Source organism: Abramis brama (assembly GCF_963993115.1).
Source record: "Abramis brama genome assembly, chromosome: 4".
NCBI classification, from domain to species: Eukaryota; Metazoa; Chordata; class Actinopteri; order Cypriniformes; family Leuciscidae; genus Abramis; species Abramis brama.
Window position 1 is genome coordinate 20,719,406 of NC_139966.1, and position 21,785 is coordinate 20,741,190.

The following is a 21,785-nucleotide window of genomic DNA, read 5'->3' on the forward strand; positions in this document are numbered from 1 at the left end:
TGAGGGTGTGCTCAGGAAGTTTGAGCTCCCTCTCTGCCTCAGTTTTTGCTGCCGCCTTCTTCCAACTGTGGAAGAAATGCCCCACCAGCTTCCTGAACAGCCCTAATGCTCCTGACACTCTGTCATCTTTGACTGCATTTTTTTGAAAAAAAAGAAAAGAAAAAATAGTGTCATTCATACAATTTGAGTTGTGTGATACAAGGCTATCACCATTAAACAAACAGTCACATTCTATCTCTCACTCACACACACTCTCACGCTCTCTCTCTCTCTCTCTCACACACACACACAAGCTACAAACTCACCAATGGCAAGATGTAATCTGTGCCCGAAACACTGAAGCCTGGTCCATTCATTAAGCTGTGCTGCCTTCACCATATTTGATGCATTGTCCGTTGTAATGCAGATAAGGTTCTCTTCGTTGAGATCCCAGCAGGCAAGCCACTCTCTCAGGCTGGCTGCGATAATTTCCCCTGTCTGGGACTTAGGCAGTTTGAAGGCAGCAAGCTTTGAGGTCAAAGTCTTCATTAATGAAAAGCACTGTATGACTCCGGTAGGGCTCCGCTGTACGGCTAGACCACATGTCAGTTGTAGCAGCAAAACACCTTTACTCTACCTTTCCAAAATAACTTGTTTTCAGCTCCGCTATGACTCTCTGTTTCCATTTTTTGTGTAGCTCCGGTATGGTGACCCAGCTAAATGTGCGGGAAGGCATGCTGCAAGTGTATCAAGTGTATTTATCAAAGCCGTAAACCCAAGCTTGGTCACTGTACTGAGGGGAATCATATTTTTCGCGATGAACTCTGCTTGAGTAATTTCAACGTGCCGCGGTCGGTGATGCCTATCGGGTGGTATTTGGCTTACTTGACACACTGGTGTTAGACTTTTTAGCTATGTAACTATCGTACAGGGTGTTTTGGTGTTTTTAAGTGCTGAATCAGGTTAGTGGTGTTGCCCTGTGAGCTAGGCATCGAGTCTGATGCCATTGTATAACAGAGGGTTGTTCCATAAAAGACGCTAAGAAAAGTGGGGATTAATCTCCAACACCTGACTTGAATTAACCTAACAAATAAGTTGGGGCTAAAGCGGTTTCATAAAAGGTAATTGAAGTTCACGTAATCCCACTAATTTGATCCAGGTTTATCTAGTCTAGATAATTATGTGTGCACGCGTTTCTGAAGCAGCCCTAGAGGTCAATCGTGGATCAAATCAATCCACCATCAAACAGCGTATGTTTTGTGCTGTTTTAACATGTTTTTTTTTTCTCAGTGCAAAACTTACATTTCACAGGTATATTCGTGCAAATATTTCCATTTTGCTGCTAAACTTTACATTGAACGAGCGCTGCTGTGCGCATGCAAACCAAATAGGAGCACAATAATTCTGACTAAAATATACATTTTGCTTGGAAAATGAATATGCAATATTTTATAACACCAGAAATACCTTCTAATTATAATAATTTAACTTTAGGATGTTAGATAAGTTGCAGTGAACTTATAGCTCATTACAATCATATATTTTATACTTAAAATAATACAATTTAACAAAAGTAGCCTAATTCAGGGAAGAATTTCTTAAGAAACCAAATATAGTAAAGATACAAAATATAGATTTGGGTATAGGACCCATGCAACTTAAAGCTACACTATGTAATTTTTTTCACCACTAGGGGTCGCTAAACTCTTATAATCACAAAGGCATAGGTTTATGACGCAGTGATAAGCGGAATGATGGGACATCCCGAAGGATCTAATAATGTTTATGGATGAGTGAAAACATTCACAAATATTCACAAATATTCATGTTTTTTAACATGGCAGTGGTATGAAGCAGGGCGCGATTGCTAATAAGAGACAGATATCAGTGCGAGTCCCGCGGATATAAATGAATGAGGACATTTCATTCTACCGAACTGGTCCGCAAGTGCCGAATTACTACTCACACAGGTTATTCTGTCCCTCTATGTTCTATAGCAGGGGTCGGCAAATAACTTTGGCCGCGGGCCAATATTTTTTTTAGCCAGTAGGTGGCGGGCCAGCTACACGGAGTAGGGATACAAATTAAACCGCTTAAAATACACTCTTTATATCCCGACCTGACGGGTCCGCAAAATTTAGATCTCATTTCCAGAATCTCACATTCAAATGTCTCTAACGGAAAGAGAGAGATTAAGTAGCCTATAGCAATTATAAATGCTATACAAAAATTGTGTTCGTGTCAATAAATATTACTATTTTAACATTGTACTGTCAGCAGAGAAAAAATGTCTCAGAAAAAAAAGAAAGAAATATAAATAACAAATAAATATCAAATCACTCAAGCAACATAAATTAAAACCATATTGCCCTACTGACAAATGAAGTAGGCTATTTTCTGCCAAACTATTTCAAACATCCTTGCAAAAAAAAGAATGTTGTTGACTGACAATGGTTTCAGTACCAAACAGCTCCTCAGATCTAGGTGTAGGCTACAGGTGGTCAGAATGAAGTGCGGATGCGCTGTCAAAACATGTCGGGAGTGGGCTATAATTGTCAGTCAGACCGCCCGCTCCGTCCAAACTGTACACCAGAGTTCTGACCGCTACCGTCTTGAGTCCTGCACGGGTTCGGGTACCCGACGGGTCACACGCAAATTTTGCTCAAACGGGTGAAAAATATCCAACTGTGTCGGATACGGGTGCGGGTCGGGTCGGACACGGGGGAAACACGGGTTTAAAACATTCAAACGTAAAAATATATGCATATTTTTAGGAACACATCTACAAAAATATGCCTGTATTTCAAGTTTATAAAATAATTAAAAATCCACATCAGTTTATTTGTGCCCACGCACCACACCCTCCCAGGATCTAACGTTACCTAGGTTACTTTCACTTTTAAAAATTCATCATAACCGCGCGCGCGATCTGCACTGAGATGGCTGCTGAGGAGTTGAAGAAAAGAATAGCTAGTGGAGATTGTAAAGTTGTCGACAATAGTCATCAAAAATCAAGTCCAGTGTGTTGGAGAAATTTGGAGTTATCTGAAGAAAATATTGTGAAAAAAGGCTTTGCTGCATTTTCGTGTTGGATAGCCGCAAATGTGGAACTTCATCGCCGAGGAAGCACGCAGATAACTGTGGTAACAAAGCAGTTCTATCGAACAGTATTTTTCAAATTTAACACTGTTAAGTAGCCTATGTGTGGTGTGCAGCGCGTGTCTGAACCCAAAATTGTCAGATGTAGGCGCGCGTCCACGGCTTTTCTCAAGTAGTGGAAGAGTTTTGGGCAGCATTTACTGCAAATATTTTTTATCAGGTAATGCATATTATTTATCAGTGCGTTATACCCGAATAAATAATAATGAAAAAATGAGACTTACAGTCGTTATTCGTTTTTTCATTTTAGTTCAGGAAATAAATAATGGAAAAACAAGTTGTTTTTCATTTTTTTATTTTTGGTTTTAATTTGAAAAAAAACGATTGAACGAATGATACTATTTGTAAACCGTTAGGCCTATTGTAAAATAAAAATAGGCTGATAAAAAAAAAAAAAAAAAACGGACTTCCAAAATAATCCGGCGGGCCAGAAAATATTGCTGGCGGGCCAGTTTTGGCCCGCGGGCCGCCTATTGCCGACCCCTGTTCTATAGTATTGTATTAGTTCGCTGGTGCAGTTCTTTATTTTCCCACTTGGGGTCAGTATCTCCTTTAGTGTTTCTTTTGGGTTCTTCTTCATGGATTATAACGCATGTTCTACTCGGCGCTCTGTTGTGATGTGCTGACGCAGCAGGAAAAAAGTTTGTTACACGCAGTGTGAGAAAATGTCCGGAGGTCAGGTGTTGACATTCTTCACTCTTCTCAGTCCCCTTATCTTTGGGAAGCTTTGACATGCCATAATCTGTAAGTTATTAGCTGCTAATTTTGTTTTTCTAAATGTTTAGTTATTTTTCTGGTACTTAAGAGGTTATTTTAACTCTTTCAAGCAAAAAGGTTGTTTGTGATCTAAGTCAAGCTAATGTTGCTAGCTTCTGTTTAGTATGTGGTTGTACATTATCTTATAAGTCAATGTGAACACTGCTTTTACTCAGCTTAGGTCGTCAGGTTGTACATACAGGTTGTCAAAAGTAAAACAAGTAGCTTTTGTTTTACTGTGTAGCCTTGATTAAGGCTTGCTGAGTTCATGTTCTACTAAATCTAGAGGAAAAGAGTCGACCTGTTATATTTTTACAGATATGTTGAATAGTATTTTGAATTGGCTGTGAATCTGTGCACTGAAACTGCAATTAACTGCAGTATATTCTGCAACCACATGGTGGCAAACTGAATCATTTAAAGATGTAATGTTGTGATTCTTATATCTTGAACTCTGATCACTCTGATTCACAGCAATGAGTCTTGGTTTGTTAAATAATGTATTTTTAATGAAATTTGCTTGTGTATGTTCACAGTTTTACAATCAAAAAGAGAGGTCTTCAGTAAAGACACTAAGAAGAAAACTGTGTCCTGTTATTCCTGGAACCACCTTCTCTTACTGTTTAGCTCGCTGCATAGGCTGAGTAGCCACACACTCAACCGAGGGCAGAAGACAGGTCAGTTTATTAGACGAATGAAACTTGTGAGGTAACGCAGCGCTCTTTCACTTGGTCTACACTATCACACTAAACTGCATTTGAGTGTGTTGAAAGTTATAATGTTATTCTATGTGTTAGTTTGTCTGTATGAGCCGGCAGTAAGCTAGATCAACATTAGAATAACGTACTGATCATAATCAACCCTATCTCACGGCGAATTCATACTAATTCGCACGATTTAACCAAGTGGCTAAATCATACGTTCATTTTGTTCATCGCATTCAAGAAGCGTGACCTAATTCTCGTTCGCACAACATCGCAATATTTATCAGCAGTTTACACACGCCACATCTCGGTGAGTAGTATACCAGACGGTGTCTTATTGTTTGATATAAAGTTCATTATATGTTCTTTATTAATCCAGATCGGCTCCTAAATGTTCATCTATATTACATTATTTTTGTTCAAAATAAGTTCAACCCAACACATTATCAATTAGTGGGTGATTAGCGGTTGTTTAAAAGCTAGCATCAGCATTAACATAATGTGACAGATCTTCGATCATTTTATTATATTCATATTTTTGGAATTAATGGAAGTAGTAACCAGGGTGCGATTTGCCGGGGAGGATGCGTGGGATTTCCCCTTTTCTGGTCAATGTATCCCTGCCTCTGCTTAACCCTCTGAGGTCGACAAACGCGCGGGCGCGTTTTGCCGGATTTTCTCCACATTGTAGCACTATAAACTTAAATTACTCCATCATTTATGGTCATAGAGAAAAAAGAAATATAAAAAAAGAATCTGTGATATTTCTCCTTTTGTATGTGTCCACTTACAATCAAATCAAAACATTGTGCTTTTGTAAAATAAAGAAAATAAACAGGGTGTGCGTTCTGCCTCTCTGTCGCGGTGAACTTTTTTTTCTTGAGCACGTCTATAAACTGAAACAAAACTCAGCGAATACTTGTCACACATTTATGAGCCATATACCTTTATAAACATTTAAGTGTGTACTTTTAAATGATCGGATTCAAAACGAAAACAAATATTCTCTGTTTACGTAATTTGTATAAAACCAACAAGATGTCCAGCTTCTCAAACGCTTGCTCATTACAGTTAATTTGGCCACGCCTACTCGCGCAGATATTCACATGCAAATCTCCACATGGAACGCGAACGCGCTCGTTACCTCAACAACAAAACACTTCACTTCACTTTTCGTCGAGTTTGAAAGACGTGCCTGAGCTTACATTGGATTTAGGCTACCTCAGAAGAAGAAGAACGCGATTTGAAGACAAGAAAGATAAGGTAAGAAATTCTTACATAGCCTAGTTTGTTATTGTTGCATAAATGTCACGTTGCAGTTGAAATGTTGCTAGATATATGGGGAATATTATAATATTTAGACCCGTGTTTACTGTGTTTGTGGATATCTGCTCAAACATAGATATGTTTATGGTAACCATAATGTTTTATATTTGAGCGTGATCGCGTTTGAATGTATCATATTTTGCAAGCGATCGCGTTTGAATGTATCATATTTTGGATGAAAGCAAAACGCACCAAACGGCTTCATGTTTTTATTATTATCTCATTTCATATCATCATAACGGATGGAAACATTTGAAGTAACATGATAATCAATATATTTTTCTCTAGCTTAGTTGTTACTGAAATCTTTTGGAAGATTTATAGGCTGCTATAGGTTATTTATTGTTATTATTATTTTATCCGCACTGCGCATATACCTTATGTCTACAAGGCACAACAAACCTGGTGTTCATTATATTATATATCGTTGGAAACGTGTGTGTGTATTCTGTGAATTTTAAAAAGGAATTTTAAAAAGCAATTTTAACCAGAAAAATCTAATATTTATTTCCAAAATCGTGCAGGCCTTTCTCTTGATATCAGTATGTTCACTTTTTTTTTTCAGGTCCCAGATGCCACTGAGGACTTCAACATTCACATGAGTCTCAGTACGTGAACATGGTAAAGTGAAAATCTTGGAAATGAAAGGTATGTACAGTGTTTTTAGGAATGGCACAAAGGTCTCTGTCTTTGAAGTGCTTTTTTGGCATTTGTTGTGTATCTTTGGATTATGTTGTGTTGTAAATAAATCCAAACAATTTAAAAGCCATTCTTTTTTAAATCTCCTCATTTACAGTATTGTGCAAGGTTGCTCAGAATGACAGGGCCTGATAGCTCCTAATAGGGCCGTTAGGGGAGGTTCTTTGTCTTTCTCAGGTGAGAAAAGCTTACATATTAATGAGCTCTCGCATAAGGCTTTTTCACACAAAACACGTCGTAAAAATTTTAAATCAATATATTGTCTTATCTGAATGAGCAGTCAGGGTGATTTTCACATAGTTTTGCAGCAAATATTCTAGGCTACGTCATACAATTTTCAAAAGTCTTGTGAAGAAATAATCAGTATGGGTTTCATGGCCTTATTTCAGTGAGAATTTTTTTTGGTATTTTCAAAAACCACGCATAAATGTCATTATCTCAAAACTACAAACTTTCACATACATGCTGTTGATATATTATTGTAGCAGAGTTTGTGCTGAATACAGTGTAATTAGACTTTAGCCATGAAAATGTCACAAGTAACAGAAATAACCAGAAATGTCAGAGCATGTCAGAACACCTCCAGGGCCCAGAAAACAGCTCAGACCTCAGAGGGTTAATTATTTTTATCCCCGGTGGGGATAAATTTATCCCCCCCTCAAAGTGATCAGTGCTACTACACTAGTCGCGAGACGGATCACAAAACTTATCACGGATCCGTGGTTTGATTAAAGTCAATTTTATTTTAAAATACACTACTTTGGCTGGCTCTGATATAGCTGCCGCAGCCTCTCTGTAATCACCACTCTGCAGACTTGCTCAATGTCCCGCCCACGGCGCTATCTGATATACCTCACAAGTAATAGCCTATCAACACTTGCGAGACGGCTGCAGGTCCGCTGGACAGTGGAGCTGTGTGTCGAAAGGAAGGCAGCATATTCAGTATAATACTGAAGCGGGAATAAACCTCACAATCTGATTATCTGTTTCTATGATGACAAGCAGAGTTAGTGTCCCAGTCACACCACTGAGAATGGCCGAAGTTACACATACGGTGTTTCACTCAATTGAGTCTAAAGCAAAGGTTTTTTGATTACTCACTCACTCTTGAGCGTCTGGCGCGAGTGATTTCAATGTTAAGTCAATGTAAAGATGTGTTTACGCGTGTCACGAATGAGGTGTTTAGCGCGGCACGGTAGACGCGAATTAGCCTCGTTCGCGCGAATGAGGCGAATTGACTAACACAGATAATGCTTTTCTGTCTTTTCTATCATTTCACTGTAGCTCAGCATCGCAATGTAAAGTTAACGTTATTACTTTAACAGCAGCAGTAAAATTGTTCCTACTGTGATGGTTTAACTTTGCAATCAATCCGTGGTTCAGCAAAGGCTGATATATAGAAGTACGCTAGCCTATTAAACTAAGTAAAGCACTGTAATCTGAACTGTCAGTGCGATAGAACAATACATACAGAAGGTGGTCTGGGAACACCTCCGGGAACGCCCCGTCACATGATGTGAACTTCCTAATAAACACACAGAAGCGGAAAGGAGGACAAAATGGCTACAAGCAATAAGGCGTGAGGATGATCAAGGGAAGTTGTGGAATCCCAAGACTAAGCATGTGTATGTGTGCAGTCGGCATTTCATCACAGGTAGGCTACGTTAACATTGTGTTCATTATTAACGTTATCAAAACTGTGTAAGGTTGTTTCAGAAAGTGGCATGCATATATAATTACCCTTATCATTCTACCTTAAGCAAAACTATGTAGCCTAGTGTCGAACCTAAACTAGTCGCATGAAATGCATCTGCTAAGAAACACTTGGCACCAAGTAGGCCTAACTCTTTCCCTTTCAACATAGTCATATTGATAACTGCTGTCAGATATAATTTAGACATAACCTCCCATGTTCATTCGTTTGTTTACACTGTTTTGCTGTAGGTTTTAAAAGTGACAAGGAAGATCACCCGGACTACATACCATCAGTGTTTCCACAAAGAACACAATCGACGTTGAAATTGAATAGACTGCAGAGACTGAAGAATCGCTCTCGTAAAAAACTTCAATGTGAACTGTCTCAACAAGTCCCCACGCCAGACACAGAGACTCCAGAGAGTCATAACCTATTGCAGTTAATTTTGCAATGTACCGTTAATATTAATTTAATTTTTCATAATTGATGAACTTTTCAGCATTGAGCGATATTGAATAAATTGATCTGAATAATGACTGTCTCCTGTAGAGCTGATTTACAGCTGGAATTACTGTAATTTCTTAATGATTAATTGAAATGAATGTTGTTTCAGAGTCCAGCGCAGGCGTGAGATTGAGCGCCGCTACTACACTAGACGACTGTTGGCAGATTCCCAGCTCGACTCTGATGCTAACATGAACGCCTGTCCGACGCCGTGATGGCAGATGCTTTCTTTTCTTTTTTATGTTCTGTTGTGATGCTTGATTATTGAAATTTCAGTTGGATGTTTTATGGTTTTCCTTCAAGAAATTCAAACTGATAAAAAAAATGATAAAAAGATTGAGTAAATACATTTGATTTAAATAAATTTCAACTAAAATAAAAACGCTTGGTTAAATAATTAAAATCAATCGAGTCTGGAAATATATAGAGCATATTTTTCTGTTTTTAGGCAAGTGTTGTCATTCAAAGTCTGTCTTGAAAAACTTTACTTTACAGTCAGGCTTTAAGCTCTTAATTTCTTTTTTAGCCCGTAAAATAGATTCTACTATTCTACCCTCTAAGCTGCGTGTGCGGCCGCGCAGGCCAGTCCAAGTGGCCGCGCAATAGATTTTTCAGACCGCACAAACGATTTTTTTTTCAGGGGTTAAACATCTGAGCATCAAAGGCGATGCAGGCTAGGTAATAAACATTTAAAATACTGACATGTGACAACCAAGCCGGATGTACGTTAGAATGTTTACATACAACTTTCAGACATATTTACATATGAAGAAAGGAGTGGCGTGATCTGCAAATTCTGCTCGGAGGCAAAAGCGAAAGGAGAGTTCGCTCGGGGGAAACATTGGTCCGAGTGGAAGCTTGATTACCTAAAGCGTCATCTGACACAGGAAGTCCATGTAGACGCATTGAAACATTAAGACTTAGACATGGGAATTCTATCGATAAAATTCTCACCGAAACGAATGAATCCCGAGAGAGATGAATTCAGAGAGCACGATCCAACCCTGAACAAATTTCAGTGTTTTATTGATCGACAATGTGATGTTAGCAATTAACACCAACATGTCCATGTTATCAGTTCAGGATATACACGATCATATGGCAAAATACGTCGACCTACCTCAGAGTTGGAGAAGCAAAAATTATGCTTTTGAATGTGTGGAATGTATCAACTCAGTTGTGCAGACTGAGATGATAAGCAGCATAAGAAATGCTTGTGTCCACACACTAATTGTGGATGAAAGTACCGATATCTCAGTGCATAAGATGCTTGTGCTTTACATTGAGTTTCGGGAGCAAACTGATTTCAGTTACAAGACAGTTTTTGCTGGAATCATTCAGCTTTCAGGATGCACTGCAGAAAACATCCTTGATGCCATTACCAAGTTATACGCAGACCATGCGCTAGACATGAACAAAATGGTCATGTTTACTTCAGATGGTGCTTCTGTCATGTTAGGCAGACATAAAGGAGTGGCTGCTTTACTGAAGCGTCAGGTACCGCACCTGACTGAGCAACACTGCGTGGCCCATAGGGAGGACTTAGGAATTGATGACGCATGGAAAGATGTCCCTATAATGAAAGAGGTAGAAACGCTACTCCGGACAGTATACTCCATGTTTTGCAGATCATCTGTGAAGAAAGCCAAATTCACAGAGATGGCAGAGGTTTTGGAAGTGGATTCGCTGTCTTTTAGGCCTTTGAATGAAGTGCGTTGGCTGTCACGCTACCAAGCTGTGCACGCTTTTTTGCAAAATTTCAGCATGTTGACCGAATACTGCGCCAAAGAAGCTGACTCTGACCCCATTGCGAAATACTGTCATAGAAAACTGAAACTACAGAAACATACAGAAACTACGTGCGCAATATTTAGGAGAGCGAGTTCACTGGGGCAAACGAGCGCTCACAGTTTTGGAAAGTGAGAGTGCAGTGAACACAAGTACATTATTCTGTTTGTCCGTAAAGTTTGTGAGCACTTGGATGCCCGCTTCCCTGAAAATGAGTGTCACAGTGTTGGTTTATGTTCCCTGGTGTCCACTAGAGGTCTCTCTCCCTTACTGTCACCATTCATTCTGGAACTGCATTTCCCACGATTTCCCACGAAACTGACTGGTAAAACACCATCATTAAAATGTTCCCAAAGTCCAACCATTATGTAGACCACCTTGTAGACATATTGATGCATTTACTGTCATCTCTTTGAATCCCCTATGGCTAACGCAGGCTCGTGGTCATTTTCGGCAGGTCGTGTGGTTGCGAATTGCTCACAGTACTGAAATGTGCGTACACAGTACTTTTTTCAGTGCTGAAAAAAATTAGAGGGAACATTGCTTAAGACTTTTTATGGCCTTAAATTTAAAAAATCTAATTTAAGACCTTTTAAGACTTTTTAAGGATCCGCGGGGACCCTGTTGCCGGTCGGCAGGCATCAATGACTTGCAATACGACATTTTTGTCATTCAAATACACACGATGTTCGCAGTGTTCAACCCCAGTGTTTATTAGGTATGTGTGAGGGAGAAAGTGATGCTATTTAGGATTGTCCTCAGGAAGTGAAGTACAGCTCTGCAGCCCCTCTCTTCTCCTCAAGCGCTCTCCCCAGACAGCAACATAGTGTCGGCTGGAGTAATGAATAACTTATAATAAAGAACAGAAATTACATTATATTAAATCTCAGTTGGAAGTCACGTTTCACAAATGTCACGTTTCTCCATACTTTTAAAAAGACATTTAGTTTACCACGTAGCTTACACCATTTATAGAGGCAGACAACACACATTCTGCATCTCTGATGTAACCCAAATCACAAGATGGCCGCCGCAGCACGGTCGCAGCAGTCTCGCTTGGAACATTGCAATTTTAATCCTTAATCCGCCTAGAAATGTGACATTCACTGTCCTGCTAACACTCTGCGTCCTTTCCTGTTTGTATCGTCACCTGTTTCTACCCAAGGAGAACGAAAGAGCTTATTTTCCAGTAGCTCGTAGTCAACTCCTTTTGTACTCTAAGTTTCTGGATGAAGGGCATTCAAGAGTACCAGAAACATACAGGAGAGAAAACGGGACGTGGAACATCCGGACTGCACTATTGCACTTTGTAGTAATGATTCTGCTGGCAGGGGATGTTGAACTAAATCCCGGACCGCAGGGGCTGGTGGCAGAGCATGACGGGCTAGCTACGACGATGCTAATGCCACCAGCTGTGTGGCTCGGGCTAGCGTCGAAATTACTACAACCTGCAGCGGACCTCGGGCTACCACTGGAGCATTGGCAACCTGCAGTGGTCCACGGACTGGATCTGGAGCTATGTCCACCTGGAGCGGGATACGGGCTAGCACTGGAGCAACACTCACCTGCAGCGGGCCTCGGGCTAGTGTTGGAGCCATGTCCGCCTGCGGTTGGGGGCGGGTTAGCACTGGAGCTTCCACATCCAGTGGCGGGCCGCGGGCTAGCGCCTGAGCCACGAACGCCTGCAACTGGCGGCGGGTTAGCATCGGAGCTTCCATCTCTAGCGGCAGGCCACGGGCTGGCGCCTGAACCATGAACGCATGCGACTGGCGGCGGGTTGGCATCGGAGCGTCCGCCTCCGGCGGCGGGTGACGGGCTGGCACCTGAGACACGGGCATCGGCAGCTGGCGGCAGGTTGGCATTGGAGCTTCCATCTCCAGCGGCGGGTAGTGGACTAGTACCGGAGCTACGACCACGAGCAGCGGGGCTCATTGGACTAGCGACAGGGCTGATAAAACTTCCACCACCAAAACCTACAACTACTAAGGTATCAAACAGACAATTGCAAACTAAACTTTTACAAACTGTTAACCATGCGAAAATTCTATGGGACCCTGAAGCTAAACCAAAGGGGATTTTTGGTGGTCACATTAATATTAGAAGTCTTCCATCTAAAACGGAACAATTGGAAAAATTATTATATGACTCAAATTTGGACTACCTAGGGCTCACCGAAACTTGGTTGAAAACAAATACCCCTGCAGGTGCCTATACTATTCAAAATTATAATTTATTTAGAAGAGACAGACCACATAAAAAAGGAGGTGGTGTGCTGTTATATGTTAAAAGGAATATCCAATGCAAACAGATGGTTTTTCACGAAAATGGCTTGGAATGTGTGGGAGTTACGATTTGTCTATCCCCTGAAATGTCTTTTAATGTTGTAGTATTATATAGGCCGCCTAATGAGAAGGATGCATTCTTCGATATGTTAAAAGATGTACTCAAAGTTTGTAGCAACAAGGAAACTATTTTTATGGGGGATTTTAACTTAAATTGGTTGGATAAAACACGTTCCAATAAGTTAAGGCACCTTGCCAAACAGTTTAATCTAACTCAAATGATAAAGAATCCAACTAGAATAACTAGCTCCACTAAAACACTGCTAGATTTGATATTCACTAATAAGTCAGATCGTGTCAATAAAACATATAATTTAATAACCGGTTTATCGGACCATAATTTAACACTGGTCTCTAGGAAACTCTCCAAGACCCGTTATAGAAATCAAAATAGAGAAAAGACCTATATATCTCTTATTCCTAAGCGTGACATGGAGCTCTTGGATACTGAAATAAAAACTATTGTCCAAAATAATTTAGTTTGTGGCCAAGACTGTGAGCTGGCCTGTAGCACTCTTAAAAATACAATTACTCAAAATCTCTCTAAATACACAAAATGGCAGCCGCGAAAATTTAAAAGTAAAAAAACCTTACCATGGCTAAGCGAGAGGTTATGGCTTTTAATGAAAGAGAGATGCTGCCCTAAAAAAGTATCTCAAGTCAAGGTTGGGGACTGACCAGTTGATTTTCAAAAGCCTGAGAAATAAAGTCACAGGACAGCTCAGAAGAGCTAAAGCAGACTTTTTCTTAGAAATAATTAAACAGGCTAAAGGGAATAGTAAAATTATATGGAAGTGTATTGACAATTTATCTGGGAAAGAGCGGACTAAAAATGGACCTATCGAACTTAACATAAACATTGACAACAATGAAACACACGCACCAGGAACGCAAGCCACTGCAAAGGACAGCTTAATGGTTGCCAACATGTTTAATGACTACTTCATCACTTCAATTCTGGAACTTTGTAAACCCTCAGAGCTGCTTTTAACATCTGCAGCCTTTGTTGGGGCCACGGCTGCTGGTCCCACAGGAGGACTACAACCCACTCTGATGGAAGTACTGAATTTTGAATGTGTAAATGAAGGCAAGGTCAACAAAGTTATTACATCACTCTCTAACTCGAGAGCAAAGGACTCATGGGGTCTTGATTCGCTGTTACTAAAAAAATATAAAGAGGACTTTGCAGAACCAATTGCGCACATAATTAATCAATCGTTTAGTGAGTGTCTATTCCCTTCGTCCTGTAAGACTGCAATTGTCACACCCATTTTTAAATCAGGAAATAGAAAGGACATTAAGAATTATAGACCCATTAGTATACTGCCTGCAGTTTCTAAAGTTATTGAAAAAATTGTCACCGAACAGCTGATTGAGCACCTCGATAATGGAAATATGTTACATCCCATGCAATTTGGCTTTCGATCCAAACACTCCACCGACACAGCTTGTTGTTATTTCCTCGAGGTGATCAAATCCAGTCTGGAGAAGGGAGGGGTGGTTGGGGCCGTTTTTCTGGATCTACGTAAGGCATTCGACACCGTTTAACCACTCAGTGCTGCTGACAAAACTGTGGAATTTCAATCTTGCTGCAAACACTATTAGTTGGCTTCAATCATACCTAGCAGACCGTTACCAGTGCGTAAGAATAAATGATAAAACTTCACCGTTCAGATCCTGTACTACAGGGGTACCCCAGGGGTCTATTCTGGGACCATTGCTCTTCAGTTTGTACATCAATGACCTTCCTTCCATCTGTGATGACGTGGAGGTCTTGATGTACGCTGATGACACGGTTTTATATACTCAGGGTTCTAATGTCAATTCTGTCGCTGCTAAACTATCTGTGGCAATGAACAAAGCAACAGAGTGGATGAACAAGTCTTGCCTTACATTGAATACAGAGAAAACGGTCACAATGTATTTTTCAAACAAAAGAATTAAAAGTGCTATTCCAAATATCTATGTGGATAGTTACATGATCAAAAATGTGGAAGAAGTTAAATACCTTGGTGTGATCTTGGATCCTGTACTAAATTTTAAAAATCATGTTAAAAGGGTATGCCGTATTTTGAAATTTAACATCGCTAACTTCCAGCACATCAGAAGCTCTTTATCATTGGAAGCAGCAAAATCGTATTTCCAGGCCATGATTATATCGCATATATTGTACTGTATGTCATCGTGGTCTCAAGCCAAACAAACTGTTTTAAACCCTCTTAGATCATTACATAATCAGGCCTTGAAAATCCTAGATAAAAAGCCTTGGCGGTACCACCACTGCAATATACTTGAAAAGTACAGTATACTAAGCATTGACAACCTGATCAGGTATTCTGATATCCGTTTGGTTCATAAAATCCTTAATGATGCTGCCCCACCCCCTTTAAAAACTTATGTACAGCTACGCTCTGAACTAACAAACAGAGCGTTGAGGTCTGTATCTAGGGGTGATTGCAATGTACCCAAAAGAAAGTCTGCCTTCTCTCAATCAGCCTTTTCCTATAAAGCCATCAAAGAATGGAATGGGCTTCCAGACAATCTAAAGAACAATGCAGATTTTTACAGCTTCTCACGGACAGTCAAAGACTGGCTTTTAGACCACCAGTCCTGTTCACACTAAAAGTACCAGACGGGTATCTGGCCATCAGATGATACCCTCGTGGGTACCGTTTGATGGCTTTTACACTGTATTGTGTTTTGTGTGTTATAAAAAATAAAAACTGTTGCACTTTATATATTTAGCACCTTATAACATTGCAACTAGCTAATTTTTGCACACAAATTGGTAATTTGCACTTTATATTTGTATATTGTACCTTCTCTGTAAACTGTTTTTTATATTGTATTAACTGTTTTTGCTATGTAATTTTAACTTTGTTATGTCATTTTAACTGTGTAGGACTACAGATGGAAATTAGCATAGTGCTAAATCTGGTGCAGCCATCTTTTTAATGTAACTGCACATTGTCCTGATATAAATAAACTAAACTTAAACTTAAACAAGATAATCTTTTCAGGAGTATTTATTTTCACTGTTAAATGAAAAATGCTGCCTGATCCACAGGCTCATAATTCACATACAACTGTTCCTTTAAGAAATACGGCCAAAAGCACCGAGGGGGAGGGATATATATCCTTGAATATATAGTAGCGGCCTAAAGTCTTATAATTGTCCAGTACACAAAGTATGGCCCATAATCGCTACACTGATCTGGGCCACACACCTCCCATGCACAATTGGCCCAAATGTTGTCTGCCGTCATGCAGTGCCATCATTGCTACACATGGCCCACAGTTGGCTGACATCATGCATGCCAGTGCCAGCAACACGCCAGCAGTGCCATGATGAGGCTGTTGCTGTTTTGCGCCTCTATTGTACCTCCTAAGTTGCCGTAGTTTCCGTCTCCTCCTCACAACAGTGTCTTGTGTTGCTGAGGTAGGTTGTGTGTAAAATGCTGCTGCGCTATTTTATTGTTTTCTTTGGAAATGGTGTTGTGACCCTTCAGTATTTATTGCCTCAAAGTTAATACGATATTAACTAGCTGTTTTGTGCCGTTTTTACGGTTAAATATAAGTTTAAACGATACTTTGTTCAACTCTTTTTCTTTTCTTTTTTCTTCTTCTTTTCACGCTGTTTCTGTGCAATGTAAATAACGTTCTGCAGTCCATGATGAGTGTGTAAATTCTGTTATTCAATGTTTAGGAGCAGAGGTGCAGATAGAAAGAAACAGTAGATCAGAAGCCAAGTCTTCTGCAGGTATGTGTATCTTTGTTAGACGTTATATATTTTTTTGTTATCTGTGCAGTCACTCAAACCCACGTACTGTTTGATTTTGCTCACTGAAACTGTTAGAGAGTATAAAAAACATTGTTCCTCATGTTTTTCGCATATATTGTTATAATTTAAGGAGGGTTTTTCCAGTCTATTCTAATTGCTCCTTTGGCTAGCAATGTGCATAATAAGAGTTGAATGAGACTCTCATACTCTGATGTGATTTTTGTGTATGTATGGTAGAAAATGAGGTCTCCTCCAGACAACAGTAGCTGCGTTTACATGGACCCTTACAATCGGATTGAAGGCTCAATCGGATTGAAAAAACTTCATGTAAACACCTTAATTGATCCGATTGAGCTCGATCCGATTGGAATTTCGATCAGATTGTAAGGGGTGGTTTATTCCTTTTCTAATCCGATCAAGAGAACATGTAAACACTTAATCGGACTGAAAACCAAACCTGAAAGGAATGCGCATGTGCAATGACGTAGAAATGGCGTAATGACGTATGACGCACGGTTGTTTTTGAAGGGAAGATGGCGTGCGGTAAGCAAAACTGGTCTGTAGCAGAAACCACGTTGTTGCTGAATATTTTGAAGGATGAAAAAGTAGTTGAAAGATTAGACGGTCGCAAGTCACGCAATAATGACTTGTTCAAGCAGGTTTTTGAAAAACTTAAAGAAGCCGGAATTAACAGGTCAGTCGAGCAAATAAAAAAACGCTGGAAAGGGCTTAAAAGTGGGTACTACAAGGCGAAATCCCGAAACAACAAAAGTGGCGAATCCCCGGCTAATTTTCCATTCTATACCATTATGGATGAAATAATGGGAGGAAGACCACTGGTGAACGTCACAGCACATGGTGGGGATGTCGGCTTCCCAGAAGAAGATTCCCTTGATGCGAGTGCTTCTACCGTCCCGGAAGATGCGTCTGGTAAGTTGTGATAATTTCACCGCAGCGTAACGCATGCAGAGATGTACACACTAACATTACATGTACACTTATTGGTAATATAGTTGGCTATTATTCATTATGATTTTGATATGTAGATATTGAGAGCTACTGTGAGGAAGTGGGAATGAGCAGCTCTGTACACCCAGAAGAGGAGACAGCTGAAGGCAATGTCCATGCTCTACCAAGCGCTGCACAAAAGAGTAAGTTTCATGCCAAATCATTCATTATGAGAAAAAATAACTTGACTGCAGTGCATTAAACTTTCTTTCATTATATGGATTTGGATTTATGCATTCAACAAATGCTTTTATTAATACATTATTCATTATTAATTCCAGTGTTGCCCAGCAATCAAACCCATAACATTTGGCATTGCTAGACCCATGGCATTTAGTAATCGAACAACAGGAACATTTTAGTAACACATTTTGAAATGTGGGAACATCCGTGCTTTGTTGTTAAGTGTTTAATAGAATGACACACGTTTTTTTTAAATAATTTCTCCAAAAAATAAAATAAAAATAAATAACATGCCCCACTAAACTTGCATGTAAACTAGAGTTTTACACATCTTGTGTTTAAAGAAGAACACACACTCACAGTCTTGAATTTGGGGTTTGTGGAACATTTATTTTGTTGTGATTGTACAGTAAAAACAACATCTACATCATGTTTCTTTATCTCTGCTTACTCTCATTTTTGAAATCTGATAACTTTGGTCTTTAAGTAATGTAACTTTCACATTAGGTTAAATGGAAATAATGCATATCTTTCTGTTCATTTAGGACGAAAGACCTGTTCAGCTGAACAAAGAGCCTTCTTGGATAGAATTGAACAACACCAAGAAAGAAATCAACAACGTGACGAGATGTTACTCTCAAGGTTTCTGGAAGAAAGCACTCGCTCAACTGAACGTCTGTTGGGACAAATATTTGATGGATTTAGGAGTATTATTCCGCAACCCTATGAAGCAGCTCCTCATTTCCAGGCATAGGCTCCACCACTCAATCCTTATATGCAGCCTCCGCAGCACTACCCAGGCCAATTTTACAATAGGCCAGTGCACTATTCTGCTAATGTTCCAAACGGCAATGAAACCAGTAGCTCTGATCACAGCCTGCATGACTTATAGGTTAAATTAGAATAGTAAAACTAATGCTGTCAAATCAATTAATTGCATCTAACATAAGTTTGTTTATGTGATTTTTATATATATATATATATATATATATATATATATATATATATATATGTTAGATGCAATTAATCAATTTAACAGCACTAAATAAAACAAAGACAGTCTTAGTTATGTAGAGACAGTTGTTTAAGCTATTTGTAAAGAAAGTAATGTAAGCCATTGTTTTTTGGAGTTTTCGACAGTTTTTTTGTTTAAGTGTCACTTCAGTGAAGTGTTTAAGTTTAACAAAATTGTATTTGCAACTTCACTTTTTTATTGCACTTGTTAAAATTAACATTTTTGTTGAAACTATTGAGGATAGATAGCACTGAGGTCACAAGCCTCTTCCAACCACCTGCTGTTGGCATTGTCCTTCTCGGCCTGGCAAAAGTTATGCAGTGCACAACAGGTAGCAATCACAGTTGGTGTGAAGGTGAAGTGAAAATCGCTTCTTTTTAGCAGCACCCTCCACCTTGACTTCAAAATCCCGAACGTGTTCTCAACTCCCACCCGTAGTGAGCTCAGGTAGGCATTAAAAGATTCTTGTTCAGGGGTCAAATGTGCAGAATTTATGTATCCTTTCAAGAGCCAGTCAAGGAGGGGATATGCAGGGTCCCCAACTATTAAAAGCCTAGTGTCTTGTCCCTCGATGTTCTTCACACCCTAAAAATAAAAATTAATTACATACTATTATTTAATTAATATTCCTTTAAAAAGTAAAGCTGTCACCAGCCTCACCTTAGCAGGTGGGATCTTTGGAAGAGGTCAGACTGGCGTAGAACATTGGCATCATGAGCACTGCCTGGCATTTTACAGCTGATGCTCCAAAAACTGTACAGAAGTGTGTATATACAGTATATATATATATATTAGGGATGTGCAAAGCAGCCGGTATTTGTATCTGTATTTGTTGAGGGGGGAAAAGTATTTGTATTTGTATTCGAGTAAAATTCTAAATAGGTGTAAAAATCCATTTCTTTGCGTTACACTTCTAATTTACGTTATAGTGTAAGTATTCTTTAATTATAATAATTATGTATATGCAATATTGGTTGATGTTTTTCCTTAAATCCAGCAATGAACATGTAACAACGAATGTCATTAAAAAATAATAATAACATAACAGCCATTACCTACGTTAACGTTACTCTGTCAGCAGCCTTGTCTAAATTACCGAGCTAACAGAGCTACTAGTGTTGTCACGGTACCAATACCAGTGAAAATCCACGGTTCTCGGTACCAAAGCTTAATTTAGATTAAGTTTACATATATTAAAGTGTATCGTTTACAAAGATGGAAACTGTAGTATTAAAAACACTTTACAATAAGATTCCATTTGTTAGATAACATTAGATAAAATGACCTAACAATAAACAATAGTTAGGCCTATATAGGCTACTGTCGCAATTATTCTCCTTGGGGTTAATTTAAAAATACATTTTTTAAATCAAAAGTTAACATTATTTATGTTAACATTATTTAATACACAATGAATGAAGTGAACAAACATGACCAATCAAGTGTTTGTATTAAATAACATTCAAAACATTAATTAATGTTGTAAAAATATATATATTGTTCACTCAATGTGTTGATGTTAGACAACGCATTAAGTAATGTTAATGAATGGTATCTTATTGTAGTGTTACCAAACTATACAGGAGATAAAACGTGTTTTATTTGACTTGACTGTACTTTTATTTAATCCAAAACTGCATTCATATTTCATTTTAAAAGGGCTTTTTAAACCTGCTAAGAGTTATCCAGCCACGAATAAGCCGAACTGCTTTTCTGACGGACTGATATTAATAACATAATGACGGCTTTTTATTTCATTTCTCATCTCCATAAATATAAAGCTAATGCAAGGGGTAGAAATCAATGAATTCTTTGCTGATACTTCCTCGTCATCATGGAGCACCGCTTTCCCCTTTCCACAAGCGCTTGCTCTCTCGTGACGTCCCTGCAAACATGCCCCTGCGGGGCCCATGCTGGCTTTTTGCGGGCACAGTGGGCTAGGGCCAGCCCACACCAAACCTAAACAGGCCCAGTGTGGGCTTGCCCAGGCGAGGCCCACAGCTTTGGGCTCACCGCGGGCTAACTGTGAGCAGCCCACACTAGCGGGCTGCCCACATTAAGCCCATGGTGGCCCATTGTAGGCCAGCCCGTTCGGGCCCAGAGCAGCTTTTGTACCTTTGGGCCCATGCAGGTTTTGTTTAGGTAGCCCACTTTCATTACGTTTTGGCTGCTTTTTAAAATTGAATGTGAAATTCAATAAGATCTTCCATTTATAACTCTGCTCAGCAGGAAGAAAAAATCCATTATTTGCATTGAATTGTGTCTACAAGACAACACATGATCCCTTAAAAACTCTAAGAACAAATCTTACTTTAAAAAGCCTATTATTTTTACTGGATATGATGTTTGTAATGTAATCCAAAATTAACAGTGTACCATGCAATTGGTGGTAAAAATCTGGCTGCCTTGTAATTTAAAAAAAAAATCTACCAACCTAGTTCATTTTGAATCCTGCATATCAGGAATAAAACAATAGGCTTTTAATTTATTTGAGAAGGTCAAAATGTAAAGTTATTGATGGTACAGAGATATAACTATTAGTTATTACTAGTTATTATGATATCCATCACTCTGGCAGAGTTTGTTGAGTTTAAATTAATTTTTAATTTTAAAGTTTAAATTAAACTTCTCTCTTCTTTTTGTCTGTTTTTATACAATTTCCCATAGAGGTATAGGCCTAATGCCATTTATATCATTCTAATATAGCTAAACATTTTCAACAATAAAAATTAGATTAAATTGAAGGAAAAGACAAGTTCACATGACTAATAACACCTCAGTCAAGTCAAATAAATGTTTATTCATTATAGTTGCTTTTCACACCATTGTCTACTACACTCAAAAC

The 21,785-nt window shown here is 39.1% G+C and overlaps 1 protein-coding gene across 1 annotated transcript; it reads left to right on the forward strand.

Moving 5' to 3' along the window:
* The first annotated feature begins 16,368 nt into the window (after positions 1–16,368).
* LOC311081116 (uncharacterized protein) lies at positions 16,369–18,796 on the forward strand. The gene is made up of 4 exons (XM_084111523.1): positions 16,369–16,392; positions 16,660–17,664; positions 17,781–17,885; positions 18,471–18,796. The coding sequence occupies exons 2-4, from the start codon at positions 17,268–17,270 to the stop codon at positions 18,677–18,679; spliced, it is 711 nt and encodes a 236-aa protein (XP_083967649.1). The 5' UTR covers positions 16,369–16,392; positions 16,660–17,267; the 3' UTR covers positions 18,680–18,796.
* Positions 18,797–21,785: the final 2,989 nt, after the last annotated feature.